Source organism: Gymnoscopelus braueri (genome assembly GCF_963280865.1).
Source record: "Gymnoscopelus braueri genome assembly, chromosome: 7".
NCBI lineage: Eukaryota > Metazoa > Chordata > Actinopteri > Myctophiformes > Myctophidae > Gymnoscopelus > Gymnoscopelus braueri.
The window spans coordinates 56,432,840-56,450,339 of NC_137608.1; the positions used below are offsets into that span (position 1 = coordinate 56,432,840).

Here is a 17,500-nt window from a genome sequence, read left to right on the forward strand (position 1 = left end):
CAAAACATCATAAAAACTGTTTGAAAACAGAAAAACTAAAATATGTACAGTAAACAGTTTGATGGGGGGGGGGGGGTTAGGCTTTGACTTTTACAAGGGCCAGTTTTGTTTGAATAGCAGCCTCCTGTAGGTACTCTTTTAGAGTGGTTTTGAAGGAGAGTAGGGTTTTACACTCCTTCATGGCTTTTGGTAGGACATTCCACATTGTTGTGGCATAATAGTTCATTAAAATACCTGGACACTTCAGAAGAGAATACACAAATAAAATGTTGGAGCATTCCACTGGTCTGTACATATTTATTATTTTACAGGACGTGACTAGGAGGTGCAGTCACCACTAGGGGGTGCAGTCACCACTAGGAGGTGCAGTCACCACTAGGAGGTGCAGTCAGTCACCACTAGGAGGTGCAGTCACCACTAGGAGGTGCAGTCACCACTAGGAGGTGCAGTCACCACTAGGAGGTGCAGTCAGTCACCAGTAGGAGGTGCAGTCACCACTAGGAGGTGCAGTCAGTCACCAGTAGGAGGTGCAGTCACCACTAGGAGGTATAGTCGGTCACCACTAGGAGGTGCAGTCACCACTAGGAGGTGCAGTCAGTCACCACTAGGAGGTGCAGTCACCACTAGGAGGTATAGTCGGTCACCACTAGGAGGTGCAGTCACCAAAAGCCATGAAGGAGTGTAAAACCCTACTCTCCTTCAAAACCACTCTAAAAGAGTACCTACAGGAGGCTGCTATTCAAACAAAACTGGCCCTTGTAGTCACTGAAGACTAAGCTTCAAACCTCCCAAAACAAACTGATTCGGCTACTCCTCGGATTGGGGCCCATGACCCACCTTTCTCCCACCCATTTTGCCAGCCTAGGCTGGCTCAGGGTGGAAGACAGGGTTAAACAACTAAAAATGGGACTGGCCTTCAAAATCGTAAATGCAAATTTGCCCGATATGCCCCCAATTCCCGCATATCTGAGTAAATACCTCCAAAAGGTTAGCGACACCCACAGTCACAATACCAGAGGGAGCGTTAACAACAATTTGGTACCACCCACCCATAAATCAAACATGGGCAAATTCTCCTTCTACAGCACTGCCACCCAGGATTGGAATAGTCTAACTCCATCCCTCAAAAAATGCAGTTCGCTGGGCTCATTTAAGAGAGCCTTAAAAAATCACCTTTCAGGAGGCCAAAGGTGGAGGTAGTACCATTTTCCCGTTAGACAGCAGACCCCCCCCCCCCTGTTCTTGTACATATTTTTTTCCCCCTCTTTTTTATTTTTTTTGTTGTACATAGTGTTATATATTGTTTTTGGCTGTTTATTTTGTAATGATATTTGAACTGTGGTGCCACTATATATGCCTATGAATTAAATACCAAGGCCCTCATTGGAAACAAGTCCGCAAGGACTTTTATGAACGGACCTGTTAGACAAAGTATTTTAAATGTAACTGTGCTGTTTTACATTTTTTGCCTAATAAAATATTCAATCAATCAAAAAACTAGGAGGTGCAGTCACCACTAGGAGGTGCAGTCAGTCACCAGTAGGAGGTGCAGTCAGTCACCACTAGGGGGTGCAGTCAGTCACCACTAGGGGGTGCAGTCACCACTAGGAGGTGCAGTCACCACTAGGAGGTGCAGTCACCACTAGGAAGTGCAGTCACCACTAGGGGGTGCAGTCATCATAGGAGGTGCAGTCAGTCACCACTAGGAGGTGCAGTCAGTCACCACTAGGAGGTGCAGTCAGTCACCACTAGGAGGTGCAGTCACCACTAGGAGGTGCAGTCAGTCACCACTAGGAGGTGCAGTCAACACTAGGAGGTGCAGTCAGTCACCACTAGGAGGTGCAGTCAGTCACCACTAGGGGGTGCAGTCAGTCACCACTAGGAGGTGCAGTCAGTCACCACTAGGGGGTGCAGTCAGTCACCACTAGGAGGTGCAGTCAGTCAACACTAGGAGGTGCAGTCAGTCAACACTAGGAGGTGCAGTCAGTCACCACTAGGGGGTGCAGTCAGTCAACACTAGGAGGTGCAGTCAGTCACCACTAGGGGGTGCAGTCAGTCAACACTAGGAGGTGCAGTCAGTCAACACTAGGAGGTGCAGTCAGTCACCACTAGGGGGTGCAGTCAGTCAACACTAGGAGGTGCAGTCAGTCACCACTAGGAGGTGCAGTCAGTCACCATTAGGAGGTGCAGTCAACACTAGGGGGTGCAGGCACCACTAGGAGGTGCAGTCAACACTAGGGGGTGCAGTCAGTCACCACTAGGGGGTGCAGTCAACACTAGGGGGTGCAGTCAGTCACCACTAGGGGGTGCAGTCAACACTAGGGGGTGCAGTCAGTCACCACTAGGGGGTGCAGTCAACACTAGGGGGTGCAGTCAGTCACCACTAGGGGGTGCAGTCAACACTAGGGGGTGCAGTCAGTCACCACTAGGGGGTGCAGTCAACACTAGGGGGTGCAGTCAGTCACCACTAGGGGGTGCAGTCAGTCACCACTAGGGGGTGCAGTCAACACTAGGGGGTGCAGTCAGTCAACACTAGGGGGTGCAGTCACCACTAGGAGGTGCAGTCACCACTGGGAGGTGCAGTCAGTCAACACTAGGGGGTGCAGTCACCACTAGGAGGTGCAGTCAGTCACCACTAGGAGGTGCAGTCAGTCGCCACTAGGAGGTGCAGTCAGTCGCCACTAGGAGGTGCAGTCAGTCACCACTAGGAGGTGCAGTCAGTCACCACTAGGAGGTGCAGTCACCACTAGGAGGTGCAGTCAGTCACCACTAGGAGGTGCAGTCAGTCACCACTAGGAGGTGCAGTCAGTCACCACTAAGGGGTGCAGTCAGTCACCACTAGGAGGTGCAGTCACCACTAGGAGGTGCAGTCAGTCACCACTAGGAGGTGCAGTCACCACTAGGGGGTGCAGTCATCATAGGAGGTGCAGTCAGTCACCACTAGGAGGTGCAGTCAGTCACCACTAGGAGGTGCAGTCACCACTAGGAGGTGCAGTCAGTCACCACTAGGAGGTGCAGTCACCACTAGGAGGTGCAGTCAGTCACCACTAGGAGGTGCAGTCACCACTAGGAGGTGCAGTCAGTCACCACTAGGAGGTGCAGTCACCACTAGGAGGTGCAGTCAGTCACCACTAGGAGGTGCAGTCACCACTAGGAGGTGCAGTCAGTCACCACTAGGAGGTGCAGTCAACACTAGGAGGTGCAGTCAGTCACCACTAGGAGGTGCAGTCACCACTAGGAGGTGCAGTCAGTCACCACTAGGAGGTGCAGTCACCACTAGGGGGTGCAGTCATCATAGGAGGTGCAGTCAGTCACCACTAGGAGGTGCAGTCAGTCACCACTAGGAGGTGCAGTCACCACTAGGAGGTGCAGTCAGTCACCACTAGGAGGTGCAGTCACCACTAGGAGGTGCAGTCAGTCACCACTAGGAGGTGCAGTCACCACTAGGGGGTGCAGTCATCATAGGAGGTGCAGTCAGTCACCACTAGGAGGTGCAGTCAGTCACCACTAGGAGGTGCAGTCACCACTAGGAGGTGCAGTCAGTCACCACTAGGAGGTGCAGTCACCACTAGGAGGTGCAGTCAGTCACCACTAGGAGGTGCAGTCACCACTAGGAGGTGCAGTCAGTCACCACTAGGAGGTGCAGTCACCACTAGGAGGTGCAGTCAGTCACCACTAGGAGGTGCAGTCACCACTAGGAGGTGCAGTCAGTCACCACTAGGAGGTGCAGTCAACACTAGGAGGTGCAGTCAGTCACCACTAGGAGGTGCAGTCACCACTAGGAGGTGCAGTCAGTCACCACTAGGAGGTGCAGTCAACACTAGGAGGTGCAGTCAGTCACCACTAGGAGGTGCAGTCAGTCACCACTAGGAGGTGCAGTCAGTCACCACTAGGGGGTGCAGTCAGTCACCACTAGGAGGTGCAGTCAGTCACCACTAGGAGGTGCAGTCAGTCACCACTAGGGGGTGCAGTCAGTACCCACTAGGAGGTGCAGTCAGTCACCACTAGGAGGTGCAGTCAGTCACCACTAGGAGGTGCAGTCAATCAACACTAGGGGGTGCAGTCACCACTAGGAGGTGCAGTCAGTCACCACTAGGAGGTGCAGTCAGTCACCACTAGGAGGTGCAGTCAGTCACCACTAGGAGGTGCAGTCAGTCAACACTAGGAGGTGCAGTCAGTCACCACTAGGGGGTGCAGTCAGTACCCACTAGGAGGTGCAGTCAGTCACCACTAGGAGGTGCAGTCAGTCACCACTAGGAGGTGCAGTCAGTCACCACTAGGAGGTGCAGTCAGTCACCACTAGGAGGTGCAGTCAGTAACCACTAGGAGGTGCAGTCAGTAACCACTAGCAGGTGCAGTCACCACTAGGAGGTGCAGTCACCACTAGGAGGTGCAGTCAGTCACCACTAGGAGGTGCAGTCAGTCACCACTAGGAGGTGCAGTCAGTCACCACTAGGAGGTGCAGTCACCACTAGGAGGTGCAGTCACCACTAGGAGGTGCAGTCACCACTAGGGGGTGCAGTCAGTCACCACTAGGAGGTGCAGTCAGTCACCACTAGGAGGTGCAGTCAGTCACCACTAGGAGGTGCAGTCAGTCACCACTAGGAGGTGCAGTCACCACTAGGAGGTGCAGTCAGTCACCACTAGGAGGTGCAGTCACCACTAGGAGGTGCAGTCAGTCACCACTAGGAGGTGCAGTCAACACTAGGAGGTGCAGTCAGTCACCACTAGGAGGTGCAGTCACCACTAGGAGGTGCAGTCAGTCACCACTAGGAGGTGCAGTCAACACTAGGAGGTGCAGTCAGTCACCACTAGGAGGTGCAGTCACCACTAGGAGGTGCAGTCAGTCACCACTAGGAGGTGCAGTCACCACTAGGAGGTGCAGTCAGTCACCACTAGGAGGTCTAGTCACCACTAGGAGGTGCAGTCAGTCACCACTAGGAGGTGCAGTCACCACTAGGAGGTGCAGTCAGTCACCACTAGGAGGTGCAGTCAACACTAGGAGGTGCAGTCAGTCACCACTAGGAGGTGCAGTCACCACTAGGAGGTGCAGTCAGTCACCACTAGGAGGTGCAGTCAACACTAGGAGGTGCAGTCAGTCACCACTAGGAGGTGCAGTCACCACTAGGAGGTGCAGTCAGTCACCACTAGGAGGTGCAGTCACCACTAGGAGGTGCAGTCAGTCACCACTAGGAGGTGCAGTCAACACTAGGAGGTGCAGTCAGTCACCACTAGGAGGTGCAGTCAGTCACCACTAGGAGGTGCAGTCAGTCACCACTAGGGGGTGCAGTCAGTCACCACTAGGAGGTGCAGTCAGTCACCACTAGGAGGTGCAGTCAGTCACCACTAGGGGGTGCAGTCAGTACCCACTAGGAGGTGCAGTCAGTCACCACTAGGAGGTGCAGTCAGTCACCACTAGGAGGTGCAGTCAATCAACACTAGGGGGTGCAGTCACCACTAGGAGGTGCAGTCACCACTAGGAGGTGCAGTCAGTCACCACTAGGAGGTGCAGTCAGTCACCACTAGGAGGTGCAGTCAGTCACCACTAGGAGGTGCAGTCAGTCACCACTAGGAGGTGCAGTCAGTCACCACTAGGAGGTGCAGTCAGTCACCACTAGGAGGTGCAGTCAGTCACCACTAGGGGGTGCAGTCAGTACCCACTAGGAGGTGCAGTCAGTCACCACTAGGAGGTGCAGTCAGTCACCACTAGGAGGTGCAGTCAGTCACCACTAGGAGGTGCAGTCAGTCACCACTAGGAGGTGCAGTCAGTAACCACTAGGAGGTGCAGTCAGTAACCACTAGCAGGTGCAGTCACCACTAGGAGGTGCAGTCACCACTAGGAGGTGCAGTCAGTCACCACTAGGAGGTGCAGTCAGTCACCACTAGGAGGTGCAGTCACCACTAGGAGGTGCAGTCACCACTAGGAGGTGCAGTCACCACTAGGGGGTGCAGTCAGTCACCACTAGGAGGTGCAGTCAGTCACCACTAGGAGGTGCAGTCAGTCACCACTAGGAGGTGCAGTCAGTCACCACTAGGAGGTGCAGTCAACACTAGGAGGTGCAGTCAGTCACCACTAGGAGGTGCAGTCACCACTAGGAGGTGCAGTCAGTCACCACTAGGAGGTGCAGTCACCACTAGGAGGTGCAGTCAGTCACCACTAGGAGGTGCAGTCACCACTAGGAGGTGCAGTCAGTCACCACTAGGAGGTGCAGTCACCACTAGGAGGTGCAGTCAGTCACCACTAGGAGGTGCAGTCAACACTAGGAGGTGCAGTCAGTCACCACTAGGAGGTGCAGTCACCACTAGGAGGTGCAGTCAGTCACCACTAGGAGGTGCAGTCACCACTAGGAGGTGCAGTCAGTCACCACTAGGAGGTGCAGTCACCACTAGGAGGTGCAGTCAGTCACCACTAGGAGGTGCAGTCACCACTAGGAGGTGCAGTCAGTCACCACTAGGAGGTGCAGTCAACACTAGGAGGTGCAGTCAGTCACCACTAGGAGGTGCAGTCACCACTAGGAGGTGCAGTCAGTCACCACTAGGAGGTGCAGTCAACACTAGGAGGTGCAGTCAGTCACCACTAGGAGGTGCAGTCACCACTAGGAGGTGCAGTCAGTCACCACTAGGAGGTGCAGTCAACACTAGGAGGTGCAGTCAGTCACCACTAGGAGGTGCAGTCAGTCACCACTAGGAGGTGCAGTCAGTCACCACTAGGGGGTGCAGTCAGTCACCACTAGGAGGTGCAGTCAGTCACCACTAGGAGGTGCAGTCAATCAACACTAGGGGGTGCAGTCACCACTAGGAGGTGCAGTCACCACTAGGAGGTGCAGTCAGTCACCACTAGGAGGTGCAGTCAGTCATCACTAGGAGGTGCAGTCAGTCACCACTAGGAGGTGCAGTCAGTCACCACTAGGAGGTGCAGTCAGTCACCACTAGGAGGTGCAGTCAGTCACCACTAGGAGGTGCAGTCAGTCACCACTAGGAGGTGCAGTCAGTCACCACTAGGAGGTGCAGTCAGTAACCACTAGGAGGTGCAGTCAGTAACCACTAGCAGGTGCAGTCACCACTAGGAGGTGAAGTCAGTCACCACTAGGAGGTGCAGTCACCACTAGGAGGTGAAGTCAGTCACCACTAGGAGGTGCAGTCAGTCACCACTAGGAGGTGCAGTCAGTCACCACTAGGAGGTGCAGTCAGTCACCACTAGGAGGTGAAGTCAGTCACCACTAGGGGGTGAAGTCACCACTAGGAGGTGCAGTCACCACTAGGAGGTGCAGTCAGTCACCACTAGGGGGTGAAGTCACCACTAGGAGGTGCAGTCACCACTAGGAGGTGCAGTCAGTCACCACTAGGTGGTAAAGTCACCACTAGGAGGTGCAGTCAGTCACCACTAGGAGGTGCAGTCAGTCACCACTAGGAGGTGCAGTCACCACTAGGAGGTGCAGTCAGTCACCACTAGGAGGTGCAGTCACCACTAGGAGGTGCAGTCAGTCACCACTAGGAGGTGCAGTCAGTCACCACTAGGAGGTGCAGTCACCACTAGGAGGTGCAGTCACCACTAGGAGGTGCAGTCAGTCACCACTAGGAGGTGCAGTCACCACTAGGAGGTGCAGTCAGTCACCACTAGGAGGTGCAGTCAGTCACCACTAGGTGGTAAAGTCACCACTAGGGGGTGCAGTCACCACTAGGAGGTGCAGTCACCACTAGGGGGTGCAGTCACCACTAGGAGGTGCAGTCACCACTAGGAGGTGCAGCCAGTCACGTGACTGCAGTCAGTCACCACTAGGGCACTAGGAGATGCAGTCACCACTAGGTGCAGTCAGTCACCACTAGGGGGTGCAGTCAGTCACCACTAGGAGGTGCAGTCAGTCACCACTAGGAGGTGCAGTCACCACTAGGAGGTGCAGTCACCACTAGGAGGTGCAGTCAGTCACCACTAGGAGGTGCAGTCACCACTAGGAGGTGCAGTCAGTCACCACTAGGAGGTGCAGTCAGTCACCACTAGGGGGTGCAGTCACCACTAGGAGGTGCAGTCAGTCACCACTAGGAGGTGCAGTCAGTCACCACTAGGAGGTGCAGTCACCACTAGGGGGTGCAGTCACCACTAGGGGGTGGAGTCACCCCTGTTGAACACGAACCCTTCTACCTTTAGAGACGTAGTGAAAATGTTCACACTTTTAGAGCATATCCGTGGTCATAAATATGGACATAGGCCTGCAGGCTACAAACACTAGCACTGTGCACCACGTGAGTGAGGTTCTACCGTGCCATAGCCTGAACGGATGGAACCTTCTGATTTGTTGCGAGGCCGTTTCAGACTGAAACTTCAAAATAAAATGACGGAAAATGTCATTTCACTGCGACTTTAACTGGCTGAAGCGTGTTGGACTTCTTTGTACCTTTATGAGTTAAATGAGGACACATTTCACATCATGTGTAAATGTACACAGACAAATACTCCAACTAACTACATTATTTATTTTATTATTATTTAAAATATTTAATCACTTCAATCTGAAGTGATGAACTTTAACCTTTAACCTCCTATCATGTCTCATCTGTAAGCTTTTAATTAATGACAACATTTTACTTTATAAACATATTTCTGTCTTTCTTTGTTTTTCTGTCTCTCTGTCTTTCTTTCTTTATTTCATTCTAACTATGTTTTTCTTAAAAATTCCCAACCATCGTCTCCCCGGCAAAAGATGATGTAACATCATATCTTTAATCTGATTGGCTGATTTGTCGAAACTACAGAACGAGTCTTCCTTCATTCTCTTTCAGACGCCAGAACTTCTCTTTCAATAAACATCTGTTTATTCTGATCTGTTTATTCCCGTCTGTTTATTCTCATCTGTTTATTCTCATCTGTTTATTCTGATCTGTTTATTCCCATCTGTTTATTCTCATCTGTTCATTCTCATCTTTTAAATTCAGTTCAGTTTTGATCAGTGATGATGAAGATTACAGCCACCCTCCTCATCCTCTCCTCTGTACTTCATGTCAAAGCGATCCCAGGAAGTAAGTACATTATATTAATGTTATTATATTAAAGATACTGTTATAAATCTACTATTATTATATAAAATATTCATTCATAGATGTACTCTTGTTATATATAATACATGTGTATTTATGTTTATATTCTTAAACATATATTTGTTACATACTTTAACTTTTGATAAATGAAATCTATATTGTTATTAATATAAATAAACATTATGTCTGTTGATTACATAGTGAATAACTACTGTTATGTTGATATATCAAATATACATACAGTTTATTCATAGTGTTATTATTTATAATACCATTGGTAAGCGGTAGCTCAGCCTCAAGGCCCGAACCAACAGGCTTTGGATCAATTATTTTACACTGTGCAACCTGACTTATGAACAATACACACTAATAACACACACACACACACACACACACACACACACACACACACACACACACACACACACACACACACACACACACACACACACACACACACACACACACACACACACACACACACACACACACACACACACACAGTGTTGTAGTGCTAATTTTGTAAGTGGGGTAGCGCACCTCTTTGACACAGCGTGCGTGCATGTGTGGATGTGCATGTGTGGATGTGTGCATGTGTGGAAATAAATGTGTTACTTTATTTCGGTTTTAGGGTTAACACATAGCCTGCCAATAACGCATATACTGTATGCGTTCTTTAGAATCCATCACTTGCCTGCCAATAACACATGCGTTTTTAGAAAGAAAAAACATTTAAAAAAAAGAATTTGACCCAAAGACCAAGGAGATATGATTTTTCGAAGATCTAGACTCCTATCCACTTCCTTGTTAACTTAAAACTTAAAGATTCTGTATCTCGGCTCCTGAGTACTTTTTTAATTTCAATAAAAAATCTCTGGCAGAAAACTGCAAAAAATCTGAAATAATTCTGGCAGTCAATCGGTTAACCTCTGATATATATTATATATATTGTCTACTATTAATAGTAATGACAAGGGTGCAATTATATTCAATGATATTTAATTGTTTTGTGGAAAACATATGGCTCATCATGCTTAATTAAAGAGAGACTCACTTGCCTTTTCTTAGTGCTTTTCATTGTTTGGACAGAAGAAATTATAAACATTTAGCCAATATTCAATCATCATTAATATATAACAGACAGTGAACTGGTAAACTGGTGACAGCATGTCATGCATTAATTCTTAAACAAAATTGAGGAATAAATAAGAATAGAAATAAAACAAAACAAACCAAAAAGACGCCAATAACCCCTGTCTTATAAAAACTGCCAAAGTGGGTCTGGGTTATCTGACATGACAGGCTGTGCCACTCTGGTTTTTGTGCTTTCTGCCGCGCGATGTGCTCGCAGCCAAGTCTTGACATAAGGCTCTGGATTCCAGGACCTGAGCGGAGGTCCATGCTGTCTAATAAACATCAGAGCCGACACACGTTCTGTATGCAGTCGCGAACGGAGTGATGTTATTATGAGGTTCATCAGACTAAAGCCGCGCTCGCATTCTGCCGAGCTGCATGGAATGAGCATATTACAGTTAATAAGGGGTACAAGTGCGGCTGGAACCTTTCTCCCTCCACATTCTATGTAGTCCCTAAAAGCATTCACTGAAGATGTGCCTTCAAGGCTGAACTTCTCACACAGAAATATGATACTACTTTCCCCATATGCAGGTGGTATTGGCTCTGGCCAATTGTCTGACTCCATAACTCTTAGATGTTTTAATAACTCATTGTAGTCAGACTGACATTGAGTGTTTTGAACTGAACTGGCGCCATGGGCGGCGACCCCTTAGTTCTGGCGCTGGCTGGGGGGCTGGGAGCTCCACATGCACGCGCGAGCACGCACCGTCAGCTGCGGTCTTAACACCTTAAAGTTTAAACAATAGCCTCTCAAGGTTCGCGCCGTCAGCGGCGAGCCGTTCTCAATAGCGTCTACCTGGCTGCTTTGCATAACATTAGGCTACTCGAAAAAAGCCATGGACTTGAATTGAATGCGTACATTCCTCTCACAATGAGAGACAACAGTCTCTGCACTGCAGAGTGTGAAGGGGATCGCTTAGAAGAGGACCCAGTTCTCTGAGACAAGACAAAGACAAGTTGTCTGATTATTTTAAGTACTTATGTGTGGGTGAGTCTATGTAAAGGGCTTTTATATAAAACTAAAAGGAAAATAAAATAATTAATGAATTGAAACAAAAATAAAAACAACAAATTAACAATGCAACTAAATAATAAGATATAATTACATTAAAAAAATGTTGAATACAGTATTTCAACTAGCACTGAGCTGATTGGCTATGTGCACATGCGTGCACGTACGCGTGCACGTGACGTCAGAAAATATAGCCCCCCAGTTCAAAAATCCACAGCTCATCACTGGCAAACATACGATTTGACATATTATCAATTAGGCTAGTTAAAAACTGCTGTCTATTAAGAGCAACAATTTTACAATTATCTAGCAGAGAAACGGACCCAAGTTTGCCCTCTCTTGCAGCTATTTCAGCCTCAAGTGTTTTTGTGCCAGGTTTCTCTTTCAGTGCTCTAATAAAGGAAATGCTGCGTTTAATTAGTTTATCTGCATAAACTATAGAGGCTGTGCGTCTCTGTAGGCACTCTGAAAGAAGGGCTAGTTCATTAAGCACATCATACATGAGTCCCAAGTCAAGCATGAACTGTTTTGAGGACAATCTTTTGAGCATGCCCTCATACTGTTTTCTATCTGTTGCCGTGCGCGCGTCATCTTTCATGGCCTTTGAAAAATGTTAACAGAGTGCTTCAAAATGATTCCACACTGCAGCGACTGTGCGGAATGAGCTTGCCACCCAGTGTACATCACCACGCTTTTTTAAGGTAGTGATCATCAAAACCATGCCTATTCAAACAGGCTAACAGACTGTGTTCTGATAATCTCTTGGCAACACCTGATTTTCTACCCAACATCACACTAGCGTCATCACTTGTGAATGCAATCAAATGTTTTTTAAGGTAGTGATCATCAAAACCATGCCTATTCAAACAGGAGCTCGATCAGGTCTAAAAACACATCATGTGGGTCACTGTTCTTGTCAGTCTCACATTTTAAATGAATAATCAATGTCGTTTTCTTATGTCGTTTTCGCACTCAGAGTTGTGGACTCATCTATAATTATAGATATATTCCCCCTTATCTCTTTGATGATTCTGCATATCTTTTTACGCATTTCTCCAGCAACATGGTCAATAATTTGAGCAGCACTGTATCTAGAATGAAGACCATGTCCAATGTCCACACCATTTAGCTGTTGCAGTTCAAGAATATCAAAATGGTCAGAGTATGGTCTGTCTTTCTTGGCAAGAAGGTAGGCTGACTTCAAATGAATGAGGGAATGATTGGAGAATCTGTCCGGGAATGGGGGCTACTAGTAGTTGAAGTTGCAGCTGCCGTGGACGTGGTGGCAGTGGAACCACCATCTAAGGGCATAACGCATAATAATAAAACATCTCCATTTGATTTATACCCAGGGCCAGCACATACTAATAGACAATGTTTTTTTTATTGCCTGTAAGACAGGACTGCTTAAAAATGCGAACTCCATAGCCTACAATAAGACACAGACCCACAGCAAAATACTAAATTCACCTTTGTCGGACTCATCCTCATCAGAAACAAGAATAAGCTCGCTGTCGTCCTCAATCTCCTCATCGGCTGCTGCTTCAGTAACAACTGGTGGGCGTTTGGATTCTAGAACTAGTTTTATTCATGAATTTGAAGAGTGATGATTGTTTTAAATTAGACATCTTGATGCTGCTGGCCTCTGGGATGGCTGTTAGGCTTAGCTTCCGCTTTGTTCTAAATTCAAATCAAAAGTTGATTGATTGACAGCTGTCAGCCAGCAGGTGTGGTTGATCTTCTTTGATTTGAATGGAGGCGCCCTCCTTCTGCCTGCCCATGCCATGGCTCTATTGGTCTGTTGTTGTCAGTGTTGACATCACAACCAATGGAGGGATTAGCTCTTGAGTCTGACTCTTGTCAAGTCTGCTTATTTGTCCTGTGGACCACCCCACAGGGTTTTATAAATCTCACCTGCACGACCCAATATTATGCTGTTGTTACAAATGTGTTGCTTTTAATTGTGCAAAAAACAAAAAAAAAGCAGTTAGTGAGGGAGCGCCGCTCCCCCGCGTCCCCCCTCCACTACACCCCTGCACACACACACACACACACACACACACACACACACACACACACACACACACACACACACACACACACACACACACACACACACACACACGTGTTGATTCTAACCTTTCATTATATTAAATGATCAGTCATGTAAAGTACTTCCAACTTTCAGTATTTTAACTTCTACTCCACTACATTTCAGAGGCCTATTATACTTTTACTCCACTTCAATTATTTGAAAACTTTAGTTACTAGTTACTTTGTAGATTTTGATTACAAAACATACACTTCAGCCCTATATACTATCATGACTGTTTAACATGATGATGATGATGATGATGATGATGATGATGATGATGATGATGATGATGATTGTTATTTGTATTTAATGTCATCTTTGTTTTATTTCCAGTGTTTCATGAGCACATTAAACTCAATGGCTGTTCAGACACAGTTAAAGACTCATATAAAGAGTGGATGGTGGGACTGGATGGTGAAGTGTTGGTGTACGCAGACTTCAACAAAGGGAAGATGGTGTTCCCTCAGCCTACGTTTGTAGATAACATCACCTTCCCAGCAGGTTATGCATATGCTGTGGGTCAGCAGCACATCTGCAAATTCAACCTGGACTTCATTGTCACTGCCTTGAAGAAACCACCAGTGAAAGGTACATGAATACTATGAACACAATAGTTATTAACTAAAACGGTTGAATATATTTAACATTAATGAAAATGTTTAACCCATTCAATCCGGGAACACATATCTGTCAGTTTAGATTTCTCTGGCTGTTCAAAAATAGCAGATCTACAAGCTCATAGCGCAGCACCGAGTGCCAGCTATTTATTTTTTTAAACTTGAAAAAAGTTTGAGAACCACAGATATTATAGCAATATACGTTTTTTTTTTTACTGTTAGGATTTAAAAGATATTTGTAGAATCCCCAGAAGCAAAGATTTGAGTTACAAATGTTTCCTTTAAAAAAATATATATCCAAAGATTTGCGCAAACTTTCATGATTTTTCAAAAATAGCAGATCTACAAGCTTGCTGACCATAGCGCGGCACACTAACGTAGGCTATATAGTATGTTTTTCATACATGAACACACACACACTAACGTAGGCTATATAGTATGTTTTTCATACATGAACACACACACACTAACGTAGGCTATATAGTATGTTTTTCATACATGAACACACACACTAACGTAGGCTATATAGTATTTTTTTCATACATGAACATACACACTAACGTAGGCTATATAGTATGTTTTTCATACATGAACACACACACTAACGTAGGCTATATTGTATGTTTTTCATACATGAACACACACACTAACGTAGGCTATATAGTATGTTTTTCATACATGAACACACATTAACGTAGGCTATATAATATGTTTTTCATACATGAACACACACACTAACGTAGGCTATATAGTATGTTTTTCATACATGAACACACAACTGAATCAGTTGTGTGAAGCTCCTCCCATGTGGCTTCCTGCTGTAAATGTAGCTTTGGGGAGGAGGGGGGTTGAGTGGCCCCGCCCCACTCATTAACTATTCTATTGTTATTTAATTAGCTTCCAATGGTTCTTAATCACTTGTCCCATTCACCTGAAGACGCTCCCTCGTCTCTCACAGTGAGTTGCAGTCAGTGTGTGGGCTGCTAGCAGTGGTGGAAATTTACTGACTAGATTTACTTAAGTACTGTAATTAAGTACAATTTTGAGGTATTTGTACTTTACTTGAGTATTTCCAGTTTTCAATACTTTTATTTTAGGCCTACTTCTACTTTTACATTTCTGATCCACATATTCTACTTTTACTCCACTACATTTATTTGCGATGCGACGGATTGTGAGCTTGTAGATCGGCTATTTTCAAAAGATTTTCATACATTTGAAAACTTGAAATGGGACATTTCTGCACAATGAGTACTTTTACTTTTGGTACTATAAGTATATTTTCATACCAACACTTTTGTACTTTTACTCTTTACTTAAGTAAAACATTTGAGTACTTTTTCCATCACTGGCTGCTAGCCCTGCCTAGCCTGGTAAACCCTCCCTCCGGAAATCTCATTTCCATTTGATTCCAGGAGTGAGTCTGGCATGAAGGCTTGTATGGGCGTTTCTAGTGCATTACCAAATAACCGAGCCAATCAGCGTCCTCGCTCATTGTTTTGTGATTGACAGCGGGGGTAGGCCAATCAGGTGGAACCCGAGTGGTTCACACGTCATTAATCAATACACCTTTCATACAAGCTGCTCATTAACATCATAGACAAACCAATTACTCCTGGTGATAATCACTGCAGCCTAAAGTGGCTTAATTGGACATCAAAGGGCCACTTGGACATCAAAGCTACATTACTCCCGCCCAGCTCCAGCCCACAGCCAAATTGCCCATATAGGTCTGCAGGCCAGACTCACTCCTGAAATAAAATACAAATGAGATTTCTGGAGGGAGGGTTTACCAGGCTAAGCCCTGCCTGCCTCCTATTACTCTGTGGCTGTGGCTCACACACACACACACACACACACACACACACACACACACACACACACACACACACACACACACACACACACACACACACACACACACACACACACACACACACACACACACACACACACACACACACACACACACACACACACACAAACTTTAATTTATTTATTTGGATTTTCAATTACAATACATGAATCATGTCAACATGCAGTTAAAACAGTTACCATCAAAATATAACATATCAAAATGTATTCATATTGTGTATACTCCACTACATTTCTGATCCACATATTCTACTTTTACTCCACTACATTTATTTGCGATGCGACGGATTGTGAGCTTGTAGATCGGCTATTTTCAAAAGATTTTCATACATTTGAAAACATGAAATGGGACATTTCTGCACAATGTGTATTTAAGATATTGAAAACATTTTAATGCCAGATTTCACATCCTGAACCTATTTTAGACTTTATGTAGTGATGTTTGGCCCATGGGAGGCAGTTAGCCTAGAGTTGATATTATACAGATGATAATAAAACTGAACATTAATGATATTTTTTATTGTCTATTTCCAGATGGATATGTGTTCTATATGGCTGACCGCTGTGTGTTTAACTCCAGTGAGCTGAAGGACATACAGTACATATCCTCAGATAATTTCGATGGTGATGAGCTGGTCAGGTGGGACAGTAGAGTAGGTCAGTATGTTGGATACACTGAGTTTGGTGTGAAGCAGGCAGAGCGCTTCAATAAAGATCCTGGAGAACTGGCTTATAGGAGAGCATTACTAGAGGCATTCTGCAAACCCAACATTGAGGGCTACTACTCCTCTGTTCTGAACAAGAGAGGTGAGCTGATCTCAGAGCAGCACTCAACACTCATCACCTCATAAACTATAACATGACATCATAATAAATCATTCTATCATTCTTTTCAAAGCAGATATAAAAGCTCATAGCGGGCACCGAGTGCCATGCTATGAGCTTGTAGATCTGTTATTTTTTTTAAATCGTGAAAATTATAATAAATATATTTTTAAAGTTAACATTTGTAACTCGAATCTTTGCTTCTGGTGGTCCCTGGAACAACATTTTTGACAAATGTTCGCTTTAAAAATATATATATTTAAAGATTTGCACACATTTTCACGATTTTTTAAAACATCGCGGATCTACAAGTGCCGCGCTATGAGCTATTATGGTATATACAATAAGGGTAATAATAAGAATAATAATAATAATAATCATCATCATCATCATCTTTTTTAGGAGTGGAGCCCAACGTGAGACTGAAGTCAGAGACTCCCCCTCGTCGTGGTGAACACACTCACATGCTGAGGTGCAGCAGCTACGACTTCTATCCTAAAGTGATCCTGGTGACCTGGTGGATAGGTCAAGAACCTTTGACCTCTGGTCTCTCCTCTACCGATGAGCTGTCTGATGGAGACTGGTACTACCAGTACCACTCCTACCTGGAGTACACACCCAGGTACACACCTAACAGACACCTATACATAGAAATACACACCTCTACTGGTACTACCAGTACCACTCCTACCTGGAGTACACACCCAGGTACACACCTAACAGACTAACAGAAAAAAATGTGTTTGTGTGTTTGTGTGTGTGTGTGTGTATGTGTGTGCGTACGTACGTGCGTGCGTGCGTGCGTGCGTGCGTGAGTGATACAGATCAGGAGAGAAGATCACATGCATGGTGGAACATCCCAGCCTGACCGCACCTATCAAGATGGACTGGGGTCAGTTACTGTAA

General features: G+C 46.3%; 1 protein-coding gene and 1 long non-coding RNA gene across 10 annotated transcripts in view; one reads left to right on the forward strand and one right to left on the reverse strand.

Moving 5' to 3' along the window:
* Window positions 1-17,500, forward strand: part of LOC308089529 (H-2 class II histocompatibility antigen, E-S beta chain-like) — a 142,324-nt gene that overhangs the window by 81,214 nt on the left and 43,610 nt on the right. For 5 of the 9 annotated variants that reach the window (XM_080434310.1, XM_080434311.1, XM_080434314.1 and 2 more), the window contains 5 exons: window positions 8,932-9,015; window positions 13,611-13,865; window positions 16,304-16,576; window positions 16,997-17,216; window positions 17,419-17,486. In XM_080434310.1, coding sequence (XP_080290436.1) covers window positions 8,949-9,015; window positions 13,611-13,865; window positions 16,304-16,576; window positions 16,997-17,216; window positions 17,419-17,486 — 883 coding nt within the window. In that variant the 5' untranslated portion in view covers window positions 8,932-8,948. Of the gene's footprint in view, window positions 1-8,926; window positions 9,020-13,610; window positions 13,866-16,303; window positions 16,577-16,996; window positions 17,217-17,418; window positions 17,487-17,500 lie in introns of those variants that run through there. The other 4 variants (XM_080434316.1, XM_080434318.1, XM_080434315.1 and 1 more) reach the window with 3 other exon arrangements.
* LOC308089541 overlaps window positions 1-17,500 on the reverse strand; it is an 89,710-nt gene that overhangs the window by 28,109 nt on the left and 44,101 nt on the right. The window lies entirely within an intron of this gene.